Here is a 27030-nt window from a genome sequence, read left to right on the forward strand (position 1 = left end):
TGGAAAGTATATTAAAGATGTGGGGCAAGGGAAATTCATCAGGTTTACAGATACTACAGACAAAGGGTAGGTCAGAATCAAGACGGGTGAGTGCAGATCAAGTTGTGTGAGGCTGCTGTTCCTGCTCAACAAGCATTTCTGTCTTTTGAGACATTTGGCTGGAAGGTTGCTATTAATAATAAATATTTATATAGTTCTGTAACTCTGCCTGGCTCCTTAAATTAAAAAAAAACCCTGCCTGGAGAGCTAACAATTGTCAACGTAAATAAACCTAGGACAGGAAGATGTAGGAGACAGAGGGTAGCAAAGGAGGGACCAGAGTTAAAACAAATCGTGTGAAATCTGCAATGAGCAAATTGTAGAATCTCTGATATTTAAGTAGAGGCTGAAGCAGGGAATGAAGAGGAGGAGACAGCCCAGGAAAGGAAGCCACCAATGGAAAATGGATTTTATGGAGTGGAGGTGGCCTGGTTAGAGGGGTGGGAGAGGAAGACTGTTTATGATGGGCTCTAGATCAAATAGGAATTATTTTTGGGAAGTTCTATGGCCAGTGCGATGCAGGAGGTCAGTCTAGATCAGGGGTGGCCAAACTACGGCCCGCGTCCAGCCCGTCAGACATTTTAATCCGCCCCTCGAGCTTCTGCTGGGGAGCGGGGTCTGAGGCTTTCCCCGCTCTGTGCGTGCCGTGGCTCTGCGTGGCTCCCGGAAGCAGTGGCACGTCCCCCCTCCGGCTCCTACGCATGGGGTGGCCAGGGGGTTCCGTACGCTGCCTCCGCCCCAAGCGCCAGCCTCGCAGCTCCCATTGGCCAGGAACCACAGCCAATGGGAGCTGCAGGGGCAGCACCTGCGGACAGGACAGTGCACAGAGCTGCCTGGCCGCACCTTCCCATAGGAGCCTGAGGGGGGGACATGCCGCTGCTTCTGGGAGATGCTTGAGGTAACGCCACCTGGAGCCTGCATCCCGGACTGCCTCTTGCGCCCCAACCCGCTGCCCCAGCCCCGATCCCCTCCCGCCCTCCGAACCCCCCTGCCCTAGCCTGGAGCCCCCTCCTGCACCCCAACCCCAATTTCATGAGTATTGATGGCCTGCCATACAATTTCCATTCCCAGATGTGGCCCTTGAGCCACAAAGTTTGCCCACCCCTGGTCTAGATGATCACAGTGGCCCCTTTTGGCCTGGGAATCTGTGAATCTATAGGGGTGTGTCTTCCCTGCAGGATTAACTTGGGCACTTACTCGGGTGTTGCTCCAGCCCCCTCTTGTTCACACACCAAATCCTGTCACTCGAGTTTAGTGGTGTTTTCAACCAAGGCTAGTTGGTTCATCTGGAGCTGACGGCTAAAACCCGAGTGATTGTTTTCACGCGGGCTGGTAAGCTGCTCACTTTGCTGTGAGGATGCAGGCTAACTCACTCGAGTGCAGATAGTCTTGCAGTGCCATCCCACAATCCCCCTCGGCGTCCAGAAGGACCGACAAGTTCTTCCACAATTCCCTGGGAAGTCATTCCAGAGCAGCACACAGAGCAATGGGGTATGCCCAAGAAGTGCTAGTGACACAGATGTGTGAGAGCAGCCCCCGTGAGAACCCAGCCACTTGTCTATAGCTTTGCAGTGTGGTTGCTCACACTTAGCCTAGGCTAACCTGTGTGCTTAGATGTGGGTGCCAATCACTGAGTTAACTACAGGGAAGATATAGCCATAGGAGGTGCATGTTAACTAGACTCTGAGGTTGGAGAGGAGGTGGTAATGGATAGCTTGGTGTGAATGAGAACGTTAGTAGTGGGTGCGCAGTGGTTACATTTTAGAAATTAATCAGTGTAACAGTCCCACAGCCAGATCTCTCTACACTTGGCTTTGAAAACATACATGTCCGGTCTTGCTCAACTCCCCAGAGTTTTGGGGGAAAACAGAAGAACATACGGAAAACTGCTGAGAAGTAACCCTGCTGTCCCTATAGTATAGCAGGTGTGGTGGGTTGCTTTCAGGAGGCCTGTGGATGGTCTTGCCAGACATTGATAAGCCAAACCCGTGTGAGTTGTATGGACTTCATTCCATGACCTTGACTCTGAGTTTGCTAGTTGTGATGAGTTTAAGGAAGACCAGTAACATTTCTTAATGCAACTTTGTTTCGTATATGAATTGGGAAATGTGGAAGCTTTCGTCTTTGCAACGGCACCACAGTGACTTCACGATAGTACTATGCATGTAATGTACTAATAATAATTAGTACAGCAAAGCCCTGTTAGTAGGCAAATAGCTTTGTATGGTCAATAAGAGCAATTTGGGTCTGGATGATGTTGGCATGTTTATCAAATCCAACTGTGGTGTGTGCTGGGATCTAAAATTATAGCCATCCTGCTGGCCTTTCGTGCATATTTCCAGTGACTTAGAATTAAAGAGTTGTAAAAACGCTAACCTTATTGGTGTGTTTTAAATGGAATCTCATACTGAAGCCAGTTGCCTTTATTAACTGCTCTCCGTTGCCAGTGCCATCTGGTATAATAAGTGAGATTACAGCAGGAATGGAAGGTGATGGGGACAGGTGTTTTTCCTCTTATTGGAAGTACCGTATTTTATTTAGGCAAGCAGGAATTAAAAAGAACAGACATTTGGTTGGTTGGGGTTTTTTTCAGAACAGCAAAGATCTTCCTTGCAAAAATATTAATATTGAAGGCTTCTTGGCTCTAATGCGTACGTATGAGCTCTGACAACAACCCCCATGCTAGCCAGTCTCAATTTCCTTGTCGATTATTAGGGACCCAGCTTTCAAATAAAGTCCAGTTTAAAATGGAAAAAACTGATGGTGCAATGGATGCGAGTGTTCCGTAATAGGGGTGTGAAATGTGGTGGTTGTATTACTGTTGTGGTAGTGATTTTGTGTTTAAGGCTGAGATGGTATTTTCATTCAAAGCCCCCTGTTTTCAGTCACATCTTAATTCAAAATTAAACTTGTTCAGTCTGATTTCTATGCCTCATGCTTGTGCTTAACTCCTAGTTTTTCAGGGATTCATGCAGTTTAAATCCAGAAGGGACTGCCAGATTATCTAGGATTCTAGCCTGACCTCCTGTATATCACAGACCATTACATTTCACTCTGTTACCCCTGTATTGAACCCAATAATTTTGTATGACTAAAGCATAATTTGTGTTTGGCTAAAGCATCTCTGCCAGAAAGACATCCAGTCTTGATTGTCAAGATGGAGAATCCACCAGTTCCCTTGGTAGATTGTTCCAGTGTTATAAAAAACTTGTCCTATTTCTAATTTGAATTTTGTCTGGTTTCAGCTTCCAGCCACTGGGTCTTGATATGCCCTTCTCTGCTAGAGTAAAGAGCACATTAGCACCTGGTATTTTCTTCCGGTGAAGATACTTATACGCTGTAACCACATCACCTCACAATCTTCTGTTTCATAAATTAAGTGGAAATCTCTCACTGTAAGCCATTTTCTCCAGCCCTCCAATAATTATTGTGGTTCTTCTCTGCACCCTCTCCAAGTTTTGAACAGCCTTTTAAAAACTGGACGCCAGAACTGTATGTGGTATTCCACTATCTGTCTCACTAATTCCGAGTAGAGAGGTAAAATCACCTCCCTCTCAGACTCACTTTTCCTCTGTTTATACATCGTCGCATTAGCCTTTTTTTTACAGCAGCATCACACTGGGAGCTCATGTTGAGTTTCTTGTCTACTATGACCAATAAATCCTTCTCAGAGTCACTGCTTACCAAGATACACTCCCCATTCTTGAGGTATGGCCTTACTGTAGTGATCCAGATTGCGCTGTCTGACTACTGTGTCCCCATCATTATTGACCATTCCACCTGTCTTCGTATCATCCACAAATTTTATCAGCTGTGACTTGATGATTACTTCCGGTTCATTGATTAAAATGTTGAATAGCCTCTAGTATAGTTGCAAAACCTCAGTAGAAACCTAGTGGTCCCTAGGGAAATACTATCTGTACCCTGAGATGGCATGTTTCCTGGTCACTGCAAGACTTCTTACTTTGGTTTGTCTCATGAGGACTTGGGAAGCAGAGACATTAATAAGAATCCCCTCAGGGCTGCCAGCTGACCACATGTGGTTTGTCTATTAAATTTCATAGCCAGGCTCTTTTGTTGTCTACAGGTCTGTCGCATCTTAGGCGCATTTAACATGTCCGATTTCAGCTTTACGCGGTCGACAAAAACCCCAAAAAGAGAAAAATAACAATTTAAATACTGTTTCTGTAGTGCGGGCGATTCCGCCCGCCATTACACTCAATGTAATTTTGACTATACGCGATTTTCACTTTAGGCGCTGACTGCGGAACGTAACCCCAGCGTAAGATGAGACAGACCTGTAATTGAAATTTGTTCATGTATTGAAAATATGCCCTCACTAATTGAGATTCCTGTGCACCAATAGAAAATAGCTATTAGGCTTTGAAAATGAAGACAAATGCTGCCTTTGACCTTTTTGAAGCAATTCTGTTTGGAAGTAAATTATTGTGGTTTTGAAAACTGAGCCCCTATACAATAGGTTATTTAAGTAATAACTTGAAGGTTTTTCCTGTTTGAGGTAGTAATAGTATCCTGGGCAGATACACACCTGGTAGAACAGAACTGCCCTCGAGTGTTCTGGTGACAGGGTTTTTGATTTAACCAAGTTGTATGAGTTTCAAAATCGCTCCTGGGGTGCAGTGTGTTGTAGCTAGTAGTTACTGACATTCAGAGTGAAAGCTTCCTGCTTCATGCATGTGTGCTAATGGAGTTGCATACTGAATGAGACTTAAATGAGGCAGGACCTTTCATGCTTCCTTCTGTGTGTACTAAGTTGCACAACCAGTGGTGGATTAGCCACTGAGCCAACGGGGCCTATGCCCAGGGGCCCCCGGCCAATTGGGGGGAAGGGTCCTGGAACAATGGGCACCCCGGTGCCCCAGCCCCGCTCCCCAGCAGGAGCACCAGGTGGGCGGGGGAAGCCCTTGCGCCTCGACCCTGCTCCCCAGTAGGAGTGCCGATGGGTGTGTGTGGGGGGGGGAGGGGAGGGGCGAACTGCATGTGGAAGGGGTGGGGAGGGACCCCCACTTGCTCTGGCCCAAAGCCCCACAAAACCATAATCTGCTTATTTGCACAACACAACGTGCATACGTGGTGATACAGGGCTCCTGGGGCAGGGCATAATATTTCAGCGATGTCTAGTCTAATCATTTCAATTTCTGAAATTCAGATGCGTCGTGGGCATCGTTAACATTGCTACTGAAGAGCAGTAACTAGAAAAGCCAAGATTTTTTCAAAGAATAAACAGGACTGGCCTTTGTCACTGTATGGATAGGAGACTATGTACATGGAAAGTCTATGGAATATGAGGAACAGGCCTCATAGGATTACTACTGACCGAGAAAGCAGTCTCTTCTGTAGCTCAATAGGTGATCTGAATGCATTTAAATATAAAGTTTCCTGGTTCAGTTTCTTGTTGGAATTAATTCCTCACAAGTAAGGACAATTGTTGAATTTATGACTACGTATAAACCATGCAGAATACAGAGAAGTGACTCTCAGGCTGTTCAGATTTTACTTATTCATGCTCACTAGCTGTTTTTATTATCCTCGGTGGTTGAGATGGTACTTTCATTCCAAGCCCCTATTTTAGAGGGTTATAACTTTCCAAAATCATGGTGTGGTAGAACCTTGATGCTTGTTCGGAGGAGGAGGTTTGTTGAAAGTTGCAATAAATCTATTCAGCCACTATCTTGAGGATCAGACATTCAAATGAGCAGCTGATTTTCAACAAAAGGCTTATTAAAAGTTACATTTCAATTTAAACACCATGCAAAAATCTCTTAACACAACTTTGGGGTTGAGACTTGGTGCAAAAATCGGGAATTTCAGAATTGAGGTCCTTTAAGAAACCTTAACTTTGCAGCCTTTAACTCCATGATTACATAACAGTGTGAAATGCCCTATTTTTCAGTAAATACGGTGTCAGATGCACTGGAAGACTCATCCAGAAAGACTGAAAATTAGCGGACTGTAACAGAAGTAGTTTAAAGTAAATATATAATTATAAATACATATATGTGTAGCTTTTAGTATTACTGCATGTGTCCTGCTGTCTGGAGTGGTTTACGACTGAGTGCCAACCTCAGGGCAGACTGTCAAAAAGCAGAGCAGACACCCCAAGCGGGTGGTAAGTTCTATAATTAGATTTCACCAGTAACAAAATGTGAGCTCCTGAAGCACTATAACGGTCTTACCAAGGAGTCACAGAGAGTCCCTTTGGGCTCTCCAGTCTATATTGCCACCCAGGAAAGCAGGACTAAGTGATAAATGGTCACTTACACTAGAGATCACAAAGAATTCAGGGTGCTTCCAGTTCTAAGAGACCAGTCACTTACCCCAGGTCATTTTGTACCTCAGATCTCACACCAAAGACAACACTTGTGCCAATCCTGTAGTAAACTAACTAAGAATTTATTAACCTGGAAAAAGAAATGAGAGTTATTTACAGGTTAAAGTAGGCAAACATGCTGTGTCTATATACAGATGAGTTAGTCTGTGATTCCAAAAGGTGACAGAGTTGTAATCTGTCAGCACTGAATGTCTTGTAGAGTTAACTCAGGTTGACCCTGGGGATCTCTGCTTCTGTTTCCTAGCTCCAGCCCTGTGAGAGTCCAAACAGCAAAGAAATGAATTTTCCTGTCAGCTATCTTCATTTCCTCCTCCCAGAATTCAAGCTGGTGGGATGAGCTTCCGTGCAGGTAGCACCGTCCCGGGTGTAAGAGGACCATTAGCCCAGTCTTTGTATCCCGATGTTTCACAATGGCCAATTTAGTTTCCACAGCCCTTCTCAATGGGCGAGGGAACCACTCCTCTGGCCTGGGTTCACAAGTTCAGAGCAGGGATTTTTACAGTTACAAAGCAAAACTTCCATATTATTTTATAGCACGGAATACAGATATTACAAGCAAGATTAATGCATGCAACAACTCACAAGCATTTTATAGAGTCTAAACACACCCTTACAAGTTTAACACGTATCTTGAGCAACACTAACATACACATGAGCTGGCCTAGTTTCCAGCTATAAATTTGTCAGTGCTCAGCTGATGCCTGCAGACTTGGCAAGAGCTGGTACCTGGTCTAGTGTTATAGCATATATGAACCACGGTAATATAAACATGAAATGAAACTACATTATGACTTTTATAAGTCCCTGATACTTTTAGATGCTGCATATAAGAAGAATTTCATCTGTTGTGATGTTCAAATGTGCTGCTATTCAATACCTAAGGCTGATGTTGCAACGGAGTCTGCATGCTGCACTCATATTGCCTAGTAGCTTTTTGACCATGCCCATTGGCTTTTGATTTTGAATTCTAATACAGCACTGTATTTTCATGTCATACAGGGTCCCTAAAATTTTGGACTTGCAGGAATGACTGGGTGAATTTCTATGGCCTTTGTTATACATGAGATCTGATTAGGTAATCACAGTGGACTTGCTGTCAATGAATCTATACTAGACAGCCCAAGAACACTCTACTGATCTGATGTTTGCCATGTGCAGATGTCCGTAATCATTAAATCCAAGTTCTTGAGTTGTACTAATAAACCTGCTATAGGTGATAGTGATCCAGTCCCTCTAGGTGCAAAATGTAATTGGGGTTTTGATTGCCACATGTGGAATATTACACTAGTTAGTGACAGCGGTGAGTGGATATGACTTTGAGAAGTTTTGGGAAGTCCAGGAATTTTTTCATGTGTAGTACTTGTTTAATGCAATAGCTGCCCTTTCTCCTAATTCCACACAAACTCTTCAAGTGTTGATCTCTTCTGTGCCACGCCGTCAGAAGAGCAGTCACTATCATTCCAATATATCTGATGTTGCTAGCTGCAGTGGCTATAGAAGGCTTTATAGTTTAGCACTCTGGAACATCACTTGTACTGTCCCAAGGGAAAACAGCAATTCAGGTGGAGTTTGCATGCACTGAAGAAAATGAAGCTCTGGTGTGATTGAAATTTAAGAGCTGAGCACATTTACATCTGACCGTGTTAGGGTCCAAATGTTACTGTTGACACTAGTTTTCTTTTTGGATAGCCACGCTGGCAGTCACTAGCGTGCGGAGCCCTGTCAGTTCTCTAATCTAATAGACTGTTCTTGCCCAGATCATTGTGTGTCAGTATTTTATATGCTGAATGTAGCCAGGTTTAATAATCAGTCACTTTTGCGCCTTCTGCCAGACTTTTCCCCCTGTTTTTTTTTTTTTTTAAACAATGTAATGTTTAATTCAAAACCTGCTATGGAAACAAACTATATACATAAAAAAAAAGCAAAACTGAAGATGAAAAGCACTGAGTCACGAAAGGTAACGAGAGTTCAGAATAATGTCATTTTAGTTTTTAAAAAATGATTTGAAATTAATCCCTTTTAAAATTGATTTTATTTTTATTGCCTATTATGAAAATAATATGAAAAGGACATGGGCACTGCTTGAAAGTACTTCTGTAGTATGTCTGAAATCCTGAAAAGCTTGCCTTCAGAACACTGGTTGATCTATTTGTTTTCCAGTCACTAAAACAAATCTCTGAAGCTTTTTTAGATGCCATTTTTCTTGTTTAATACTGTTGCCTTCAGCTAGCACCTGTTGAGGCCAGTTACAATGGTTCCAAATGACTAGAATCTACCATATTTAGTGCAATGGACAAGCTTTTTGCTGTATGTCTGAGGGCTCCCATTGCCTGTTTACTGGTATTATGAAGTGCTCTCATGTTCTAGCTTGTCAATGCAAAGAATTGTAAACCTCCAGGTGAGTGTTAATTGCATGGGAAACTCCCAAGAAATATGAATACCAAAAAGAGAGAGGCAGCGGCGGTCTGACAAATATATTATAAAACATTGAAGCATAAACGTAATTTGAAAGCAGGCTTTCTTTGTAGAGATACCTGTGAATTTTAGCTGGCCTTTCAGTTATTGCTGAGATGGAATATCCCAAATCACATTCTGCGCAGAGAATGGGCAAGATTTGACAGCTTGAGGCAACAAGTGGGGCTTAGAATGGTAGCCTGCGGCGTTCCAATCTGATGGCTTCCATTCTGATCCCCCAGAGTCACAGATGGTACACCATCCGGTCCTGTCAGCATCTCTCACTTTATTGGTAGAGGTATTTTTGTTCATGGTTTAGTTTGCTATACTACCTCTGAAGTTTCCCCATATGCATCTGTCCCTCTGCTTTAGGGTGAATGCCCCTTCCTGCATATCTCCTGGATGTGGGAGGTAGGTATCAACTGTAGGAATGTTCAGTAGGTGTATTGCAAAAGCCATGTTATTCCCCAGAGTTTCCTCCCCTCTTTTCCCAGAGAGGAACCTCTGTCCATAATGCAGTGTCTGCATCTGATTGCCTGACAGTCTCACTGTGCCACTAGCCATCTATTATACCTTCTTCCCCCTGCCCCCAGGACACAGATGAGAAAGGAAGATAGTGTTTTTTCCAGCTTGGTGATTTAGCATGCATCTTCTTCCCCCCTGCTTCTTCAGGTAATAAAGCCAGATGGCAGTGACAAAGAAACAGAAGCGACACATGAATCAGATGTCCCTGAGGAGCTGTCAGGGACTTGCCTTCCTCGAGAGCCAGAGAAAGGAGATGCTGATAGTCCGGATGTCATTATAGAGGCTCAGTTTGATGATAATGATGCAGAGAATGGACAAGAGAACTCACAGACTGTGCTGGCTGATGACATTAAGAAACTTTCTATGGATACCAATGAAAAGGGTGAGTGGGTCAGATTGCTGTCTTAAACTTTGATATCCGCGAACTTGAAGTATTTTCTTTGCGGCTTTGCTTTGCTGAAGGATTTAAGGTGCAACATGGAAGTTGAATGTGTCACCAACCCTGTGCTTGCCCTGCTAAGCTCCCTTAATAGTCAATAGGTTGGGTTCTGAGTGGATATTGAAAACTGGCTTTTATGCAGCCTCAGTGGACTCAATGTAAACCTGTAGAACAAAAATCACCCCTTTATATTTGAGATTTCCAGTGCTGCATGTGACTCTGCTGTTCGCAATCTGACTCAAGATGTTGCTATAGCTTTTTCCTCCCATCCCAGGCAGGCTTTCTAATCTGTATTCCTCACATTGGGGATAAGAATTAAATTCCTTTGGCTTTTTCTTGCATTGCAGAGTTGAATGTTGTTTGTAACTCAGGTCTTTGAAGAAGAAATTGATTTGTTTAAAAAAAAAATTCAAGCAATCATGTGATCCTTTTGAAGAGGAGCGGTCTTACTCTGAATCCTTCCTGTGTCATCAGATGTCACAGGAAAGATTCAGTGGCGCAAAAAAGGTTCCACCATTCCTGTCTGTTTCAGGCCACTGTTTGCATGTCTTTTATTAAGTCCCATATGTTTTCCCTCTCTAAGGGCAGGTCTACACTTACTTCCTGGTCCGGCCGTAAGCAACCGATCTTCTGGGATCGATTTATCGCGTCTTGTCTAGACGCGATAAATCGATCCCGGATCGATCCCGGAAGTGCTTGCTGTCGACGCCGGTACTCCAGCTCGGCAAGAGGAGTACGCGGCATCGACGGGGGAGCCTGCCTGCCGCGTCTGGACCCGTGGTAAGTTCGAACTAAGGTACTTCGAATTCCGCTACTTTATTAACGTAGCTGAATTTGCGTACCTTAGTTCGAAGTGGGGGGTTAGTGTGGACCAGGCCAAAGCATGTTTGATGGAGGGATTCTTTCTGTTGGCCACTTTTTACGTGTTCCTCCAGCTGCTCAATGGCATGCCTGCCATGGCAGATGGGCTGGCTTCATTCTTAATAGACGTTCAAGATATTGCCATCATCTCTTCGGATAGTATTGGAGACAGGATTGTTGAGCTCTGACAAATCTCAGCACTTGTCATAAATTAATTCAGTTTAATATTTACTACTTTCTTGAGGCATTTGCTTGAAAGGCAATTAGGTGTCTGTCTATTCTCTTGATGGGTTTCCAACTTTCACATCCATATGTTAATTTTTTTTTTTTTTTTTTTTTTACATTTTGAGTTTAAGGTTGGTGGCTTGGTCTTTAAGACGTAGATTATTATTGACCAAATCTTGCTTAAGCCGGTGACTGCAGCTGCTGCCTTGCCAATTTGTGACATTATTTCCTTCTGGACATCCCTGTTGGCTTGCATGTTACTGCTTTGGTATGTGTATTGCCTCGCCTCTTGTATTCCTTTGCCTTCTAACTTAATGCTTGAGTTGGGCGTTGCTTGGGTTCTCATTAGATATGTTTTTCATAACTATTTACCCCATCTTTTTTGTGATACTGGACAGTCTTTCATTTTTGCTTATATGTTGGTTGACTGGTCGCTTGGAAGAGCCATATCATCAACAAAATCTAAATCTTCTAGTGTTAAGCTGCGATGGCAGAGGTGAGAGTGCATTCTTGTTTGACAGCAATATCTGTTAAACCATTAGCTCAGGTCTGTGTTTACTTTCACTGTGCAAGCTGCATCTTGATATAAAGTCTTGATCTTGTTAATTTTATTGTTGACATACCATCACACTTCAAGATGCTGCGGCGTGGACTAAGATGCAGGTTGTCATACGCCGCCTTAAAATCTGTTGACATTTATGATGAGTGGATTTTTGCCTCTCGGTACTTTCCTTAGTGGTTGTTCTTAGAGTGAAAATCTGGTTCTTCCAGGTCAAAATCTGGTCTGCTCTTCCCTTAGCTTTGCCTTGGGCTGCTTCAGAGATACTGCAGAGACCTTGCTTGTCACTGAAAGGAGTGCAGCACCTTGCCAGTCATGGCAGTTGCTAGGGTCACTTTTCTCGACTATCTATTGTTCTGAAGGCTTTTCCTGGTCCCACGTTTTGTTGAAAAGTTTGGTGATTTTTATCAATGATCTCATCATTACAAGCTTTCAACTTTTCCTGGTGACTTGGTTTTCACCTGCAGCTTTCCCAGGTTTTAAGGTTTTTATTGTACCTTCTTTGTTTGGGGTGTGAGAAATTAAGATGTCCAGGTCTGGTGTTTAATTTCTTTGTCAAAGTCAGTAGTTTCTTGTGGAGTTGGTCAGTTTAGCACTTCTTAAAAATGTTCTGCCCATCACTCTGTTCTTTCTGCTGTTTCTGTCTTTACTTGTTTATCCTTCACAAGCCCTATGGCTGATCTAAACTGGCCAGTTAGAACCTTGCTGAGTTGATAAAGTGTTTTCCTGTTCCCTCTTTCAGCAACCACTTCAGCTTCTTTGGTGATCTTATCCATATATTTCCTCTGGTCTCTTCTTGTGCTGCTTTTACTGTTTTATCTTTGTTTTATATAGAATTTTTTCTGATGCTTTTTCTGGAGTTATTTTTGAGCAGTTGATGTTTGGTTTGGCTTGTTTCCTTTCTTTCACGCAGTTCCACGTATCCGCGCTTCTCCAGAGTTTTGGTTCACTTAGCCCGTTTCCAGACACCGTTATTGCGGCATCTCTGCTAGTGTCGCCGCAAGGAACATGACATGTCAATGCTGACTTGCTGGGACAAACTCTGTCCTCATAATGTGCACATGCAGCCCAAATCGTTTTTAAAAAGAGCCCCACATTCACATTTTGAAGGCAGAATTTGGCCTCAGATAATAGTACCACCAGCTTGGATCCTGATCCTCCCAACATGAGTAACTTTATTCATGCAAGTAGTTCCATTGGACTCAGTGGGGGTCTACTCACCTGAGTAAAGGACTTATGCACATGTGTTTGGAGGATTGGACCCTTGCCCAGTTCAGGTGTCCCTCACTGTGTACAAAGTAACTAGACTTCCTTTGAAAAAATGTGGGTGTTCATGCTGTCATTTCATCCATGTAATACAGATCTTTTATACTAAGCTTTGTATTTTGGCTCTTCCCTGTATAAAATCCCTTCCCCGTGAAACAAATTACTTTTGCAGCAACGGCCCAGAGAGATGCAAATAGGAGAAGGGAATGTATAAGGGTGAGACTCTTTGCTGTGCGTAAGGGCTGTACAACACCTATGCATAACATACTTAAGCCCAATTGTGAAGACTCAAGAGCTCACGGACCTTTGCAGGGGCCTCTGCACAGAGGTAAATATCACCCTTTCTGAGCAGTGGCAAGACTGGAATAAATGGTACATAACTGAGCAGTACAATACTCAAACGGAAGCGTCTGATGGGCATATTTATACAGCAAAGTCTCGCGGATTCATGCTAAGGAAAGATGCCATCAAGTCAAGCACTGGTAAAATGAGAACATCTAGAAACCGACAACCTATATTATAAACAAAACCCCAAAATCCATCTCCCAGAAAACAGAATCCCCACCCAATTTAACTTCACACACAGTTCTCATCCTGGGAAGAAGAGGATGAGAGTACAAACCACATGCGACAGATGTTAGTCATGTTGCTTAATGCACTACTGGTAGGGACTCAGCTACTGCAGTGATGAGCACAGCATCAGATCATATATAGACTAGAATAAACCAAGCTGTATGACTGACTTCACTGCCTGATAAAGCTGATCAGAAACCGCTTAATTTAGGCGAAAGTGCTGTAGTGAACAAGATTAGAAACCTGTTGTACATAGAGTGTATTGAGTGGTGGTGAGAACAAAGGATCAATAACTTGTGCAAAGTCTGGAAAGTATCACTTATTGGTGGCTTCACTGTCCATGGTATCCCATACTCAGATAGATATATTTTAAATAGATCTACTTCTTAATTGCTCCTTTAAAGGACCAGCTGTCACAATCCTGTAAAGCAGAGGTCCAAGCAAGCACTTGCACTTCAGTCACCCTTTTCTGGATCATTTTCTTTCCCTAACACAATCATTACTCTCCCTTAGCTCCGTACGAGTACACATGGCAGATATATCTCCATGTCGTCCTCTTGTATTGGCTACACCGGTTTCTTCCACCGCATGGTGTTGAGATTGCTCACAGGGCTCACATGTTTTCTTACCAGTCAGGCAACCCGCTCCTTCCTGGAACCTTAACTTTGTGTTAACTGGACTAATTTGTTTTCCCCTTTGAGCCACTTGGCTACCTAGGGTCCTGTGGCACCTTTAAGACTAACAGAAGTATTGGGAGCATAAGCTTTCATGGGTAAGAACCTCACTTCTTATGCTCCCAATACTTCTGTTAGTCTTGAAGGTGCCACAGGACCCTCTGTTGCTTTTTACAGATTCAGACTAACACGGCTACCCCTCTGATACTTGGCTACCTGTTTTCTTTACCACCTCTCAATCAAGGCAGCCTTTTTAGTAGCCATCATGTCAGGCAGAGGGACAGGGGAGATCCAGGCCTTCATGGTAGGCCTCCTATTCCTCCTCTCCCCAACAGTCATTCATGAGGATAGGGTCACCCTCACGTGAAGTTTCTGAGTACGGTGGCTTCTGAGTTCCATATCAGTCCATTCACTTCCAGGTTTTCTTCCCTAAATCACATTCCACCCTGGGTTAAATGAAACGTCACACATTGGATGTCATGAGGGCATATTTTATTTGGCTAGGACCCAACCATTCAGGTATATACTAGACTCTTCATGGCATTTACTGAGCAGGTTAAAGGGCAAACCCATATAATTGAGAGGCGAAGTGGGTCTCAGACTATGTCAGGACATTGTGCTAAGAAAGGGTCACCTGGGCAGGTTAGGTTAGTCCACTGGGACTTGGATGGCTTCTCTGCCCTGCTTAGGTAACTTGTAGAATCCACATATCAGAGAGGGTACAGGTGTAAAAAGGACTCTTGATTTCTGTGTTCCCATCTCCCAACTGCATGTATAAAAGGGTTGTATGATGCAATCCGTGAATGTTGTTAGAGGATTTCCCACTGTTAAATGTTGGGAGCTAGGATAGCTTAACCTTTTTCTCTTCATTCACCTGCCTCTTGGTATAAAGCTGTTAACAAGATTGCAGCATCTCCACCAGTTAATGTTGCCATAAAAAAAAATTCACACTTTATATTTTTAGTATAAGCGTTTGCATTCAGTGAAACCTTGCAGATCTGCCCCAAACCAGGAAAAGCGTGAAATGTTCTGTACACAGTATTTCTTTTACAGTGTTACAGCCTCACTTATGCTCCTCTGTAATCTGAATTTCACATGAACTTGAGCCAGTCTTATCAGATACTAAAGCAGTTCTTCAGACTTGCTGATAAGGAAACATCAGCAGTGCAAATAGTACTGTGAGAATGGCACCCACTCTCATAAAAGCTAGTAAAGTACTGTCACCTGGCCAAAACCCATCCTTGTCCAACAAATCTATTGTGGGTTTTGAGCTCTGCTCCTAAGAGGTTTCACTGTATGCTGACCACATACACAGAATATCCTAGGTCCACATGGATAGCTCACAAACATCTGACTCAATAAAATAATATCGGTGGCAGTGACTATAGTTAGGGTTATTTAATAGGTTCCTTCTAGCCCCTTCTTTCCACCTGCTTAAACTTTTCTGAAACTAAATTCATAAGCACAAATTTTTAGGGCTTGTTCTCTGCCTTAAGTCTGAGCAAAAAATCGTTCCGCTGTGTTTGAGGTTTTACTCTGCAAGTAAGCTGAGCTAACTCAGCTCCGGGCCGGCTCTAGGTTTTTTGCTGCCCCAAGCAACAAAATTTTTGGCTGCCCCCCACCCCAGCCCTGGGCTCTCCCCCCCACACCCCCTGCTGCCCCAGATCTGGGTTCCCCTTCCCTTTCCCCCCACCAGTGCCCTCCCCCCCGCCACCCCAGCCCTGAGCTCTCACCCCCCCCCACACACTCCCTGCCGCCCCAGCCCTGGGCTCTCCCCCCACCCCCACCTGCACCCTCCTGCTACCCCAGCCCTGGGTCACTGGTAACTCGCTCCCAGGGCGGGTCATCAGCATCCCGCTCATGACACTAGCAGGCGTGGAGGCTGCATCCACCCAACTCCTTCCCAGCACCCAGGGGGGCCCTGACTCTGTCCGCTCCCCCGTCACCACCACCTGGTGCTGGCAGGGTCGGGGTAAGCAGTGGGGCTCCCGGGCCGTGCCTCAGCCCAGGGTCCCTCCAGCCGGGACTCCTGCCTCCAGGACCAGCCGGGAATTGGGAGGGCAGAGCCGGGGGGACCGCCCGGGGGCAGGGCAGCCTCCGAGGGAGCGGCCGGCGGGGAATGGAGCCCCGGAGAGCGGGATGTGGGCCCCGCACGGCAGCGCCCTGGGCACCTGTCCCCTCTATGGCCCCACTGCTGCTCCTGGCCACCCTGCTGCAGCCCCATGGCGCCTCGGGCTGCTTCGCCCAGCCCCCGTTGCGGCCGCCCTGCGGCACTTGCAGGCGGTTCCGTGCGCCCCGCAGGGCGGCCCCCAGCCCAAGTGTCCCGTGCTCCACGTGTCGGAGCCTGCCAGATGGCCCGCCCGGGCCCGGTGGCACGAACCACAGCGGCCCCAGGGCACCCCCCGCGCAGGACGCGCTGCTGCTGCTGGACCCCAGTCTCGGGGCCAGCTTTGGCCACCTGCTGCGGCTCTTCCACCTGGACTTGGGCATCAGCTTGGGGGCCGGGACAGCGTCTACCTGGGTGAGCTCCTGCAGGGCCGGCCCCCAAACAAACAAACAAACAAACAAAAAGAATGGCCCGCATGCTGCCCCTGCAAATGTGCCGCCCCAAGCACCTGCTTGCTTTGCTGGTGCATAGAGCCGGCCCTGATTCAGCTAAACGTGGAATGAAAGATCTCGTCAAATACGTTGCCATGAATTGATAAGGACAACTGGGCCTGGGTAAGAGCTGTAATGGCCTCAGTTTGCAGGTAGCTGGAGCAGGGTGAGCTCACGCCTCTCCACCTAAGTATTCAACATCAGTATAAAACCATTAGGACAGCTGGTAAGACAACCCCCAACTTTTAAGTCAAATGTAGTCCGTAAAGTCCCTAATAACTTTGGTAAGGCTTGTAATTATCCCATCAAATTATCTGGGCCCAAATTGTCAACTATTGTTACCATCTGCAGGCCACTGTTCTGGAATACTTGGGACCCACTTTCCCATTGGTCTTTGAAGTGTTTGTTGTATATGTAATGTGCTGCGTTTTCAGTTTTTATTTGATTAAAAAAAAGGGCGGGGGGGAGTTTTCAGTGTTTATTTTCCACACATTAAAACTGAGATAAAATTGGGGGTTGGGGGAGGGAGAAAAACAAAAAAAAACTTTTGTAATATACACATTTTACGACAGTGTATTTGAAACTCTTTTTTAAATGTACAAAGGGATATTTTGTCTCTCTCCGAGCTAGCAGTTTTTTCAGAAATCCGTTTGCGTAATTTTCTTCAAAGTATCGTCAAACTTACATTGAGCATCTTGCTGTCTTGGAGGTAGTCCAGCTTTGAAAATCAGTGCTCTGCGTCAGTAGGTCCAGGGGGTGCACTCAAAGCTCGCCGTGCCACTTCGCTGAAGTTGGGAAGTGTGTCTTGATGACTGTTCCAAAAAGCCAGCACATCCAGTTTCACATTGTCAGGGCTAGGTGAGTTCATGTAAGTAGTAAATTCCCCTTTCAGATTTGAAATTTCATCTTTAGTGTCAAATGGTTGAAACCCTTTGGCATAACGTCATAATCTGCTGCAAAATTCACCTTGAGGAAGGGGTGCAACCACCTGGATGACATTCCAAAAAGAATCTTCAGCACCAAACACTTTGGGGTTCCGATTATGGACCATGGTCGTCTCCCTTTTCTTGCTGAGCATTGTGTTGAAGGTTTTGAATGCTTTTTTGGTTCTCATATTCCAGGGTGGGAAGGATTTTTAGAAATGGATAGATTTTCTCATTGTATGTTTCTCCTGCAGCTTTTGTGCTCAGTTCAGCTGAGATTTGGTTGTCAGGATCTGGTAAATGTCTGTGTTGGCAAATGTGTTGGCAGTAGTCGGAGAAAACTCCAGTGTTTTCTGTATGTCACATAGTGATTCCAAGTTTTCAACAGTGAACATGACCTTGATGCATAGAATCTGGTGGGCATTTTGGTTATTTACCAGTCTCTTCAGAGTTTCTGCTTTAGAACCAACAAACTCAAGATGATCTAGGAGATGCATTAGCACAGTCCACATGTTATTTACAGGACAAGCAGTGAAAATACAAACTCATGCACCGATGTGAAACGACAGGGGTAGGTAGTTGGCATCCGGCTCTGCACTCGTCTTGCATTGTGTAAAACAAAGCCTTCAGCTTGTTCGCATGCTTGAAAATGGCCCCGAAACCAATGATGCAAGATTTCATTTCTTCTGTAGCTGCTGACAGTGCAACGTTAATCAGATGAGCAGGACAAGTAATACCTAGCAGCTCCGGTTTCTGATTGAGTTTAATCTCCTGTGCAAATTTAGGAAGCAGATTCTGTGTTAGTTGTGGCTACATTTTCCAGATTACTTGATACATCTCAAACATGTTAGTCCTTGCTGCATCAGCAGAGAGGATGAATGTCACATGGGCACAAAACAATGTGGATTTATTTGCTTTGAAATAAAAAAACAAAAACAAAAGGCCAAGAATTGGAGGCTCCAACGCATCAGGAGACTCATCAAAAATCAGACTAGACGCTGCATTTCCATCACTTCGTTCCATCAGTTTAGATACTAAAGCATCATCATTTTCTTTCAGATACTTACGAGCGAGGTTGTCTGCATTAGGAAGGGTTTTTCCAGCTGGACTGGATTGTCGCACAAAGTCACCAGTAGGCCCCTCTGCTATTAACGGTGGTTGTTCAGCGAAACAAAGAGCACGCACAAAAATTCATTGATACAATCATGCTGTCCCCTCTCTTTCATTAAACCCTGGTGAAAGCTCTGATATTGACTGTCCCAAAGCTCATTTTCTTCTTTAAGCTTCTTGTGTTGCTTGCGTTTGACAAGCTTCTTTATTCTGTCACTGGGAGCACTGACCCCAGTGCTGCAGTACTTGCAAGCGCAATGCATCCTCTTTGCTCCCGTCTTGACTTTTCTTGAAAATTTCTAAGCACGGGTTTTCTTGTTGGTACTCAGGCATCGATTTGCGTTTTCGCCCCATGTTTACCTTTTTACCTTACCCATCTGTAATCCCCAAGGAACGTGTCTAGGTTCCTGGGGCTCTGTGTGCTGGTAGTTCAGGGAGAAGCACACTGTTCCTGGTAGGAAGGGGGAGCCAAAGGCAGACTCAGAATCTACTGGGCAACCAAGAGGGGGAGAGAGATTATTTAGAGCAACAAGGGCCCTATTGGTCTGGGGAAGGATTGCAGGTATGCCTGCAGAGTGAGAAAGGGGCAGAGTGAAATGATTGATAAGGGAAAACCTGGGAAGAAGAAGTGGGTTGTAGCCCACGAAAGCTTATGCTCTAATAAATTTGTTAGTCTCTAAGGTGCCACAAGTACTCCTGTTCTTTTTGAGGATACAGACTAACACGGCTGCTACCCTGAAACCTGGGAAGAAGAGTTAGCCTGACCAATAGGGAGTGAGATGCCTTTCCTTGGGAGCCCTGGAAGGCGGGGGGGGGGGGGGGGGAAGCCATTTTGGGGGTAGTCTGGAGCCAGCCACGGAAAGGATAAGACTGGCTGTGTGCGGATCCAGAAAAACCCAGACTCATCCATCCAAACCCAGAAGGAGATTGGCACTAAAGGAGGTATCCGGATGGATAGGGGGCATTATATATCTATCTGTGGAGGACTGATTGTTTAAATTCAGCACCACACTAAACGGACACAAAGAAATAGGTGGGCAGCGTCTCCTTGTGAGCCAATCATAGCGCGATATTAGTGTTGTTTGATTTTTCCAACCTCCACTGTGTGTGTGTGTGTGTGTTCTGTGTTTTACACGGTGGAACTGCTTCAGTCTCAGAGTTGCAGGGCACAATTGTGTAAAGCTTTAGTGTTTAACAAAAATAAGTACCTGAAAAAATACCAAGTGGATTGATAAACGGGTGTACATGAGTAAAAACTGAACTCCTTTCATAAAAAATCCCAGGTAATTTATCCATGTAAAATCGGTGAAAACGGATGCGGAAGACTATGTATATGCTACGTATCCACATGTTAAATACTATAGGAGAGAATATCTTTTTCTCAATAGTGCCATATTGATGATCGTTGATCTGCATAATCAGAGCTTCAAAAACTTGTCAGATCCTAGTAGCTAGGGAGAAAACCGTATTTGTACTCCAGAATTTAAGCTATCAAGATGCTATTTTTTTAAAGGTATTTTTTCAAAGGCACAGAAGGCAGGTGGGTATCTAACAGCCCTTAGTGCCTTCAAAAATCTCCTAAATCTGTAGCAAAGAAAACTGCCAACATTGGTTTTCTGATGAGTAGATCTTTTGCAAACGAGTGCCACCACTTCTCTCCCCCCACTCCGAGACCAGACCACTGGGGAAAGCAGAGAGTAATGGGAGTCCAAACAAGATGTTGCTCCTGGACTCTACTCTGGGGCACTCCATCTGCTAGTAGGTATGTGGTCCATTTGAAGCTCTCCAACCCCCTTGGCTGCTGGAAGGAATAATTCTCTGTGTTCTGCCTTCCTACCCAGATGCTCCTGGTTGGTTCACGCGGTCATAAGGGGTCTCCACTAATCGCTTCTTCTGCAGCCTCCAGTTTTTGGGGTGTCTCCAGTGAACAGCTTTAGTTCCTACCTTTGCTGCTGCTCATAGCTTTTCCAGGCTGCAACAGAGTGATGTACCTTATTTTTGACAGTTTCACTGTCAGGATCATGACTGGGACGAGGGTGGTGGGGCCTAATGGTCAGGGGGTGGCCAGGCCTGGAGATCAGAACGGGAACCACACTGGAGTCAAGAATCAGGACTGCAGGATTCCCAGGGGCATAGTGGAGAGCAGAGCTGACGGTCAAAGTTAGGGAACAGAAGCCAAAAGCCGGGGCCAATAGGTGAGCTGGAGCTGTGGCAAGGAAGTGGAATTGGAGGTCAGAGCCAGGGATCAGAAGCTGAATGCCAGAGCCTTTGGGTGTGCTGGAGACGTGGTTGGGAAGTGGAACCAGAGCCAGGGATGTCAAGGATCGATAAGGGCAGGAACTGAAGCCGGGTATAGGAGCAGGCTGGGCAGGGGCAGACACAGGAAGCCGGATCAAGCGCAGCTGCAGGTGTGGAACGCGTTGAGCAGCCGGCAACCTCTGGCTGCTGCGGAGTCAGGTAGTAGCTAGCTCCGCCCCTCCACCTGTCAGGAAGTGCAATCAATCAGACAGCTTCTGCCAGGATCAGCTGTGACCATTGCATTGCTAGAAGCCTGACCCCTGCTGCAGCTGGCTCCCTGGCTTTCACTGTCACTCCCAGGCTTTCCATTAGGAGGGGTAAAACTGACAAGACTCGCAGGTCAGTTTTCATTCTGCCGCACCCTGGAAAACCTATGAGCAGCTGCAGGTAAACTGGAGTTGTTTGTCCGCAGTCTCAACACAACACTGTGTTGGTTTACCCCAGTCTCATGTTTGGAAGGTTAAGTTTCTAGCCCTTATGATGGGTTATATTTTTTATAGAGCTTAGCTCTTTCCAAAGTTAATGGCACCCATCATGCAAAATCTTCCTATTCATTTTGGACGAGTGGGTTTTTCGATTTCCGTCCATTGAACCTTATTGAGTCTCCAGTGTTGAGTTGTTTTAAACTTTTGATTGCATAAGTGAGGTCTGCAATAGAAATCAATGTTGTGGTGCTTGAGACAGGTAACATCTTATTCTGTTCTTCCCACATCAGTCTTCATGACCCCACAACGACCTCTTATGCGAGGCAAAAAATTACTCATGCAGTTAGGTAACTGGAATTAGATCGACTCACATATTACCGTATGTTACTGAAGAGACTAATTAATCTGTGCGTTTCCCTTGGGTCACGCGTCCTGGCTGAGCAGGCTAAAAGGCTTGATTTGCACAATGGACGGTAGGCATGGGAGGTAGCAGAATCTGGTTATCGTTAACAATTTTCCTAGATGAATCAGATCAAAATTCATTCAGCTAACCTAATCAAATACTGTACTTTTCATTTAGTAGCAAAATCCTTTCTTCTCGGGGGGAAAAATGACACAAGCACTTTAAGAAAAACAATATACATACCCTAAAAAAGGAAATGAAACAAGCCTGTTAAATATTTAATGAAACACAATTATGAAAACATTTCCTAAATTATTTCTTAACTTAATGAATCTGGTGTTCATGAGAGGTGCCACATTGATAGCCCAGGAGAATGACGTCCTCCATTATTGGCAGTAGCGCTGCGGGAGTCCTGACCCTGTTTTGGAGTGATCGGCTTTAGGGGCTGTCAAAAGGTAGTGCAGTCTCAGAGCCAATTCAGGGATTTGCTGCTCTGCTAAGACTACCAGCAGATGGCCCAGCTATGGTGGCTTTGTGATCTGGACTTCTATCCAGAAAGAGCTAGACTGAAATCCTCTGAGCTCATCTTACACAGATCACCAAACAGCATTTCGACTGTAACAGTTTTGATCACTATGGACCTAGGCTGAAATTGATGACCTAGAGGTGCCCTGGTTCATTTATCCCTGTCCATGGAGATACCTAGACACTCAGTCCACAGAGATACCTAGACACACATTTTGACATTGTTGAGTTCAGTCTTTGTCCACAATGAAATGTTGCATGTAGAGCAATGTGAGGTTCCTAGTGAAATGCTCTGTAGGACAATCTAAAGCTAAGTTAAGTTTTCTCATCATCTTGAGCTTTGGTTTTTCTAGGCGCCCCCCCCTTTGCTTCCCCCAGCCCCAAACAAAATCCATTGATAAAGGGTTATACATTACCATCTATCCATATGTACACAGTTCCCAACCCAGTCAGGGAGAGTTTCTCTGTGAATAGAGGTCAGAGATTGCCAGTCTCTCGTAAGAGGTTAGAATTCTGTCCACTTTAAAACACACAGCTGTTTGACAGATACTCAGGAAAATACTCTGGACACAGCTGGTCTTGTGAATTGATGCTGGCTGTCTCCTCTTCCATTTCTGAGTGAGCAAAGAGCTGTCTTCGCTACACATGACCTCTGCCAGGATATATCCTAGAACCTCAGTCAGGCTTTAGGCAGGAATAGAGCACAGAGAGAGGCCTGGTGCACAACTTTCTCCTAGCCATGGACAGTGGGTAAGCAGCCATACTCATTCTGGCTGAGACTTTGAAAGCAGAGTAGGGGATTTAGTCATGACTCCCATTAATTTAAATTGAAATCCCATACTTGGCTTTGAAAATCTAAACCTTTGTCTCTCTCCACAGTATTTGTCACCGCCTATCAGACCTATACTGGGAAGGAAACCTGTAGTGTACACCTTTTGCCATTGCTTTTTGCGCTGCCTTTTTGTAGATATTGGGTATTGATTGATATGTCCCTTCTGTCTATAAAGTACTTGCCTCTGGATCTTCAAAAGTCTTCTTTCTAACCCTGCGAGTTTCTAACTTCAAACGTCTTTGGTGCTGTTGGCCATGGGGGTGTAGCACATTCAGGAGTTAGCAATGAATGGTTATCGCAGGGTGAGATTGCTCAAGTGTAAACTTAAAGGAAACACCATGAAGGAAGTCGCTGGTGCTTTTGAAGTGTATACAATAGCTATTATGAAATGCCTTGGGAATACTGTCTGGCTTGAAACTGCCCTGCTATTTAAATACACGGCTCTATCTCAGTACATTGCACGCATGGAGAAGAGGCATGTTCACACAGTGACCGTTAGTCTGATGTAGGACACTCTGTGCTATATCCATTATTAAAAATTTCAAAACTACTAACTGGACAGTCCAGTCAAAGTGAGCTAAATATGCTCCTTAATTCAGAACTAATCTTGTATTGTACAGATGGTATACAAAGCACGTGTCTAGTGCTTACTCAGATGCTTTTTCTTGTGTTGCTTTCCGAAGTAGGACTTTTTTGTGGCTTATTGAAAAGTAGAATAAAATCTACTCTGGGGCAGTACCATCTGAATTGTTCAGCGTAGCCTTGGACTTTCACCACCGTAGCGGGAAGGGTCAAGTGCTGTTCTCAGATGTGTACACAGCTCCCATTCACTCTAGCAGGATCTGCACGTGCATTTCAGAAAAGCTGTGGCTCTAGGTGTGTGTATCGAGTTCTGCCTTGCAGAAGGCACGTAGCCATTTAAAGTTCTTATTATTTTGTGGTGGTGGGCCGTGTGTACGCGCCTTTTAAAAATCTTCATTAGTACCCCCCAAATCAGGATCTGATGAGCACTGTATAGCAGGGTGGATAAAAACAGATGATTTTGGGGGGGGGGGGGGAAATCAAGAAAATTGATTTATTTATTTTTAAATTTAAATCTGATTTTTTAATTTTGGTTACATTGGTTTTTTTTTTTCTTTTTAAAAAATAAACCTGTTTAAAATGAAATCTGAATTGAATACAAAATCTGTTAAGGCCTAAACTACTTATAGTCTCTTAAAACGTTTAAATAAAACATAAATATGCCAAATCCACGAGCCTCTCAAAAACTTTGACTTAAAGGCTGCTTTTCTACGTAAAGAAAGAATCAGGGAAAAACGTCTAACTTTGGAGGTCAAGCTTTATACATCTGGCACAACAGGTGTGTACTGTGTTTAAAGGCTTGTTTTGCTTAATAAAAACAATTGTTCTATATGCTGTTCTGTGTGTTTAATTAAATTCCAATAACCAGCCTAATGAAGCATGATACAAATCATGAGCAAAAAGTTAACTATCTAGTGAATAAATAATATATCATTCACCGTTTTCTAACATACTAAAAATGTACAGTTAATAAGAATCTGAAAATATTAAGAGATAATTGCTTAAATAAATGTATCTAGTACACCCTTCTAGGTAGCAAAAGGATGTACCAAATCTCTATTCAGTTGTAAGTTAACATGTTTCAATGGTCATATCTACCAACGAGAATGCACCTTTCTTTAGAAAATAACTGAAGTACAAATGGAGAAGCTGATTAAAATTGATGATTGAAATTGCCTTATCCACGCTGCTGTATAGAAGTGCATGTTGCGGGTTACTTGATGTTTCCAGTGTCACAGAGAAGGCCATAGCAATGGTGGTTACAGAATCAAAATATCCCACCTTTTAGTCCCCTATATTAATTATTAAATCATGCTGCTGCTCCTTTTGATTGTCCATTAAAAATGAATCATTGTTCTAGTTTGTGTTATTGAAGTGCATAATTGCCATTCTTTACATATTTGTGTAGTTTTTATGGAATTTTCTTATTTACAGTACATGGTTCTTTATATTGGTATAGACAAAGCTTTGAAAAACACTTCCTTATTGAGAGTGGTGCACCATCTTTGAGATTAAATCTACTAACAACCGATTTATTCTTGTTGAAGTCACTTTGCTGATGTTCTGGTACAGAAACATTAAGTACCTAAAGCTGCCCAATTAAACAAACACCAGAGAAGTGAAAAGTCTATTACTGCATTAGCAAACAGCAAACGTTTCCTGCTCTTGAGTCACATGTACCAACCAATCCGTGTCGTATAGGAGCACCTGGATTTGAAGTCCAAGTTCTGTGTTTGGAACTGGATAAATCCCAGTAGTGGCTACAGTCGGGAAAGTCAAGTCCATGTGGAATAGGCTAGGTTGTTTTCTTTAAGATTTTTATAGCTGAAGTAGTAAGCATTCAGTAATTGTTTCTTTCCATCCCGTGAGGGAGAATTTTTTTTTCCAGTCAGTTGTTTTTGAGACTTGAAACGCTGATATATTTTCATTTGCAAGTGGATATTGCATCTTTAATTGTGTTCCTGCTGGAAGGAATTGCAGTTTTCCATGGTGACCAGCGCGTACCTGGAGAAAGTAATTTTGGATCTGTCACCACTAATAAGGATTCTAGTCTGATGGCTGTAGGGCCGCTTTGGCCACCTGTTAGTGTCATGGTAATCTGATTGTACAAGGACATTTTGGGGGGTGGTTTTTAATAAGTTAGACCATGAATGGTTGCCAGATACATCTGACTACATATGAGAACTGTTCAAGCTGATCTTTTAGAGAGGGATGCGAATGCCACAAGTGCTGAATCTAATTTGCTGGTAATAACATAACTAATTTGAGAGGTGCAGTTAGTGCCTAATTGTTTCAGTAAAGCTATTACCATTTTGGTTTGTCAGATAATTGCGGAAAGGAAAACAAGGGGATTATAACAGAATTACATTGGGTTCTTGCTGCTGACGTGTGTTTTCACTATAAGATAAGCTTATGAAGTATTGCCCAAGCTAACCTAGTAAATCTTTCTCAGAAAACATGACATTTCAGAGGGTGGAAATATTGAATGGCCATTGGATAACCACTACAGTAAAGGGGTCAGAATAATTCAGTTTTGGTTTGCCATAAGGCAAAGAGCTTCTTCCCACCCCCACCCCTTTGTGCAAAAGCCACCTTCTTTCAGATCTTCTCTCTCCTTTGAGAATGACCTCCGTAGTTCCCCCACGTGTGCACCCCAGGTGGGTGCTCACCTCTGCTCCAAACTCTGGCCCCTTTAGAACAGCATTTCCCAGTAGGGCCAAATGAACACTGCCTGGTGCCAATGGAGCTGAAAGGGGCTTTTAGAACAGACTTGAATGCCGGTTCACATGTCTGTGACAAAGCTGCCTACAGCAGAACTTCTGTGCCAGGTCCTCCTTGAATCCTGGCAGATCTAGCCCTCTCGTTGCGTCTCTCCTTTCTTTAGCCACAAAGGAATCTTTTTAGTGCAGAAGCCTGGGATCTGACAGCTCAGACCAGGTGGATTTCAGATCTGTGACATCCACTCTGCCTCAGAGGATACTACTACTTCATCCAAAGTGGCTAGAGGTTTGCCAGTTTGCCCATCTCCTTGGGGCATCTTTGTGCACGTGTCTTTGTCACTGTTGTCCTTTAGTCCATTTGGTGCGATCCTTTTGGTAGCAGCCTTCTTCTGCCTCACGTTGGCCAGCTCCTGCTCGGAGGTTCACTTAGAAAAGCTTCAGAGTAGCAGCAGTGTTAGTCTGTATCCGCAAAAAGAAGAACAGGAGTACTTGTGGCACCTTAGAGACTAACAAATTTATTAGAGCATAAGCTTTCGTGGACTACAGCCCACTTCTTCGGATGCATCCGAAGAAGTGGGCTGTAGTCCACGAAAGCTTATGCTCTAATAAATGTGTTAGTCTCTAAGGTGCCACAAGTACTCCTGTTC

At 44.2% G+C, this 27030-nt stretch overlaps 1 protein-coding gene across 12 annotated transcripts in view; it reads left to right on the plus strand.

The window, feature by feature from the left end:
* The window catches only part of DIS3L2 (DIS3 like 3'-5' exoribonuclease 2), a 270679-nt gene that overhangs the window by 75371 nt on the left and 168278 nt on the right, over positions 1 to 27030 (plus strand). For all 12 annotated transcript variants that reach the window (XM_008173711.4, XM_065557595.1, XM_024110278.3 and 9 more), the window contains one exon: positions 9518 to 9752. In XM_008173711.4, the coding sequence (XP_008171933.1) occupies positions 9518 to 9752 (235 nt within the window). The remainder of the gene's footprint in view (positions 1 to 9517; positions 9753 to 27030) is intronic.

This window comes from Chrysemys picta, chromosome 9 (assembly GCF_011386835.1).
Source record: "Chrysemys picta bellii isolate R12L10 chromosome 9, ASM1138683v2, whole genome shotgun sequence".
Lineage (NCBI taxonomy): Eukaryota > Metazoa > Chordata > Testudines > Emydidae > Chrysemys > Chrysemys picta.